The 4483-nt window shown below is 36.3% G+C and overlaps 1 protein-coding gene across 1 annotated transcript; it reads right to left on the bottom strand.

The window, feature by feature from the left end:
- Nucleotides 1-1315: 1315 nt before the first annotated feature.
- Nucleotides 1316-1705, bottom strand: LOC111821397 (histone H3.3-like). The gene has a single exon (XM_023735664.1). The coding sequence runs from the start codon at nucleotides 1703-1705 to the stop codon at nucleotides 1316-1318; it is 390 nt and encodes a 129-aa protein (XP_023591432.1).
- Nucleotides 1706-4483: the final 2778 nt, after the last annotated feature.

Below are 4483 nucleotides of genomic sequence, written 5' to 3' on the forward strand. Positions count from 1 at the left end.
CCACTAGTCTCTTCTTTATCTGTATAGTTTTGTCATTTTGAGGATGTTATATACAAAAAAATCATACAGTATGCAACCTTTTTTGAGACTGGCTTTTTTTCACTAAGCTAAATGCTTAGTTGTTTCAAGCATTCCATCATTTGATGCATTATTCCAACAATCCAACTTGTGTGTATCAGTAGTTTGCTTCTTTTTATTGCTGAGTAATATTCTGCTGTATTGATATCCAGAATTCAACCATTCACCCACTTAAGGATACTTGGGTTGTTTTCAGTTTTGGGCTATTACGAATAAAACTCCTATGAACATTCATGTACAGATTTTTGCATGACATAAGTTTTCATTTCCTTAAGATAAATACCCAAGAATGTAATTGCTAAGTCATATGGTAAGTGCATGTTAAATTTTATAAGAAACTGCCAAACTATTTTCCAGAGTGGCAGTACCATTTTACATTTGCACCAGCAATGTATGAGATATCCAGTTTCTTTGCATCCTTTATTTTAGCCATTCTAACAGGTGTATAGTGATATCTCATTGTGATTTTAATTTGCATTTTCCCAGTGGCCAATGATGTTGAACATATTTTCATGTGCATATTTGCTTCCATATCTTTTCTTCAGTGAAATGTCTATTTATGTCTTTTGCCCATTTTCGAATTGGATTATTTGTTTTTTTTTACTGTTGAGTTTTGAGAGTTCTTTATGTATCTTAGATACAAGTTCTTTTTCTCATATGTGGTTTGCAAGTATTTTGCCCAGTCTGTAGTTTGTCTTTTCTTTTCTTTTTTTTTTTATAGTTTAATGTATTTTAATAGCAAACTTATAGGAACGGCGCAGAAGACAGACAACATTAAAAACATACTTGCATGTAGGACAACTCAGTTAGAAAAGCAGAGTGAATGGATGGAATCTACTGTATGATAAAAAAGCTACAAACACCATTCGGTTGCTGTCAATAATAAATTTACTTGTTTTAAAAAAATCCAAATGCTGACATTGTCCAGTAAAACTTAACAGGTTTATTTATAATTGTTATAAAGTTGAACTACTGAAACTTGTTCACTGAAACATTTTGATTTGCATTAATGCTTTATGTCCCCACAATTATATTAAAAATTCATACACAAATGAAAATGGAAAAACTGCCAGTACCTGATTTCTGTCCCCTATTTTTCCATTTGCAGTCATATACTTAGGTACCTTTTGACCCCACGGGGGAAAAATATCTAACGTTCAGTACTACAAATAACAGGAAGAAGAGTTTTTTTTTGTTTTTTTTTAAAGAATAAAATGTTTTCCATCGTAGTGGATTCTTAAGCATGTTCTCCATGTATGCGGCGTGCTAGCTGGATGTCTTTTGGCATAACTGTTACACGTTTGGCATGGAGAGCACACAGGTTGGTGTCTTCAAAAAGGCCGACTAGACGGGCCTCACCTGCCACCTGCAAAGCACCAATAGCTGTGCTGTGGAAACACAGATCTGTTTTGAAGTCCTGAGCAATTTCTCGCACCAGACGTTGGAAGGGAAGTTTGTGTAGCAGAAGTTCAGTGGTCTTCTGGTAATGTTTGATTTCCCAGAGTGCCACAGTACCGGGCCTGTAACAGTACCAGTACCTTCCAGTAGAGGGCGCAGTGTTGCGAGTGGCTTTTGTAGCCGGTTGCTTCCTGGGTGCTTTACCACCGGTTGATTTGAAGACAGCCATGGTATAGAGACCTCCTCACTTACCCTACTTCTTCCTCTGGAGCTTGGGGAGCTAGAGGTGGTGCTGGCGTTACTGAGCGACGGCGGCATGGCAGCGGCGGCGAACACAACTGAATTCTGTAGTTTGTCTTTTCTTAACAGGGTCCTTTGCAGAGAAAAAGTTAAATTCTTGATAAAGTCCATTTTATCAATTTTTCGTTTATGGTTCGTGCTTGTAGTGTCATGTCTAAGAACTAGGTTCTGCATATTTGTCCTATGTTTTCTATTAAAGGTTTTATGGTTTCACATTTAAATCTGTGGTCCATTTTAAATTAATTTTGTATAAGGTAGGAGCCTTAGGTTGAGGTTCACTTTTTTTTGCATATGGAAATCCAATTATTTGAAAGCCATTGTTGAAAAGACCATCCTTTCTCCATTGAATCGCCTTTGTCAGAAATCACTTGGCCATATTTGTGTGGATCTACTTCTGGACTCTCTGTTTTGTTCCACTGATCTCTGTGTCTGTCCCTTCACCAATAACCCACTGTTTTGATTACCGTAGCTTTAGAGTAAATCTTAAAATTATGTAGTATGATTCCTCCAACTTTCTTTTTACCTTTGCATATAAATTTTAGAATCAGTTTGTATATGCCTGATAGGTGGTTTGCAATTATTTTAATTTTTTATTTCCGACTATTAATTGCTTGTATGTAGAAAATACAGTTGAGTTTTGCATATTGAACTTGTATCGCTCAACCTTGCAAACTTGTTTATTACTTCTAGGATTGTTTATCAATTCTTCAGAATTTTCTATGTGGAAATCAGGTCATTTTGTGAAAGGGAAATTTTATTTCTTCCTTTCTAATATGAATACCTCATTTCATTTTCATGCCTTATTGTACTGCCTAGGACTTCCATTATGATATTAAGTAGGAGTATCGAGAGTGGTCATCCTTGTCTTGGCCCGATCTTAGGGGGAATGCATTCAGTTTTCACCAGTAAGTATGATGTTTGCTGTAGGCTTTTTGTAGGTGCCATTTATCAGGTTAGGAAGTTCGCTGAGAATTTTTTAATATGTAGATGTTGAATTCTGTAAAATGCTTTTTCTCCATCTATTGATATTATCATGTTGATTTTCTTTAGACTGTTAACATGGTGGATCACACTGATTTTCAACTATCGAAGCAGTCTTGCATTCCTGACACTTGGTTGTTGTGTATGTTTCTCTTTATATCTTGCTGCATTTAGTTTGGAAATATTTTGTTGAGGATTTTTGTGTCTATGTTCATGAGGGGTATTGATTTTTGTAGCTTTCTTTTTTTTAATGCTGTTTTCGTCTGATTTTGGTATCAGACAAATGAGTTGGGAAGTGCTCCCTCTTCTATTTCATGGAAGAAATTGAGTAAAATTGATGTTATTTCTTCTTTAAGTGTTTGGTAGAATTTATTGAAACATCTTGACCTGGAGATTTCTTTTGGGAAGGTGTTTAACCATAAATTTAATTTTGAAAATATATATAGCACAAGACCATTCTTTTTCATTGTAATGTACTATTCCATTGAATAAATATACTTCTATTTATTTATGGAAAATGATGACGTTGTAATTCTATCATTCCTTATTCGTTCTTAGCTGGAATTCTTCTATAAAGGGAAGTTACCTTTATAGCCTATTTGGTTACCTTGACGTATAGCTCATAGATGAAAGATACCAGTTTTCAAAGTAATGAATTATTTCCTAGTATCCTCCAAAGGTGACAGTGAGGGTTATTTCTCTAGTATTATTTAAATTTAAAATGAATTTTAAAATATTTGATGTGTTTTAACCAATTAAAACTGTTATTCTCTATGCTTAAATTATCACATCTTTGGTCAAAGAGTGGCTCTTCAAGTTGGCTTCTGAATCCTTTTAACATGATCCTAGCAGTCTTCAATTGCTTCCTTGCTTTCCAGTATAACAAGATGATCCAGTTCATCTTGTATATTTCCTGACCCAGGCCTGGAATCAACTGTTTCTCCAAGGAGCTCTCTTAGTGGAAAATGATATTTAGAGACCATACTTTGGGTCTGGGGTATTTTATCAGTGTCTGACTGCAAGGAAGTATTGCAGATTTCCCATTGGAACTCCTAATATCTTCAGGAAAGGTGTTTTTTCTGATCAGTGCAACTGGTGGATTTTTTTCATCTGCTGTTGTTCTTCCCTTTCAATTATAAATTGCTGTTTGCATAGCTGCATCGTTGTCAGATTGGTTGCTGTAGGTTGACATGTAGAGATGCATACTTGGACCAGTGATATTTTGGGGCCTCCAATTAACTGACGGTGAGACACTTATGCATTGTGTTTCAAGTAGGGAGATTGAAACGCTTTTATTATTATTTATTTATTTTATTGTAATTTAGATGAAGGTTTACAGAACAAATAGTTTCTCATTAAACAGTAGCACGCATATTGTTTTATGACCATAAACAACCCCACGACATGTCAACACTGTCCCTTCTCAACTTTGGGTTCCCTATTACCAGCCTTCCTGTCCTCTCCTGCCTTCTAGTCCTTGTCCCCGAGCTGTTGTGCCCCATTAATCTCGTTTTGTTTTATGGGGCTGTCTAATCTTTGCCTGAACAGTGAACCTCGGGAGTGACTTCATTACTGAGCTAAAAGGGTGTCCGGGGTCCATACTCTCAGGGTTTCTCCAGTCTCTGCCAGGCCAGGAGTAGAACTGCCCCCATAGGGTTTCCAAGGAGCACCTGGTGGATTCAAACTGCCGACCTTTTGGTTAGCAGCCATAGGTCTTACCACTACA

The sequence above is a fragment of the Trichechus manatus genome, unplaced genomic scaffold, assembly GCF_000243295.1.
Source record: "Trichechus manatus latirostris isolate Lorelei unplaced genomic scaffold, TriManLat1.0 scaffold00081, whole genome shotgun sequence".
NCBI classification, from domain to species: Eukaryota; Metazoa; Chordata; class Mammalia; order Sirenia; family Trichechidae; genus Trichechus; species Trichechus manatus.

Bases quoted from the DNA above. Each gene is read 5' to 3' on its own strand.
- LOC111821397 (XM_023735664.1), bottom strand. From the start codon at position 1,705: ATGGCTGTCTTCAAATCAACCGGTGGTAAAGCACCCAGGAAGCAACCG.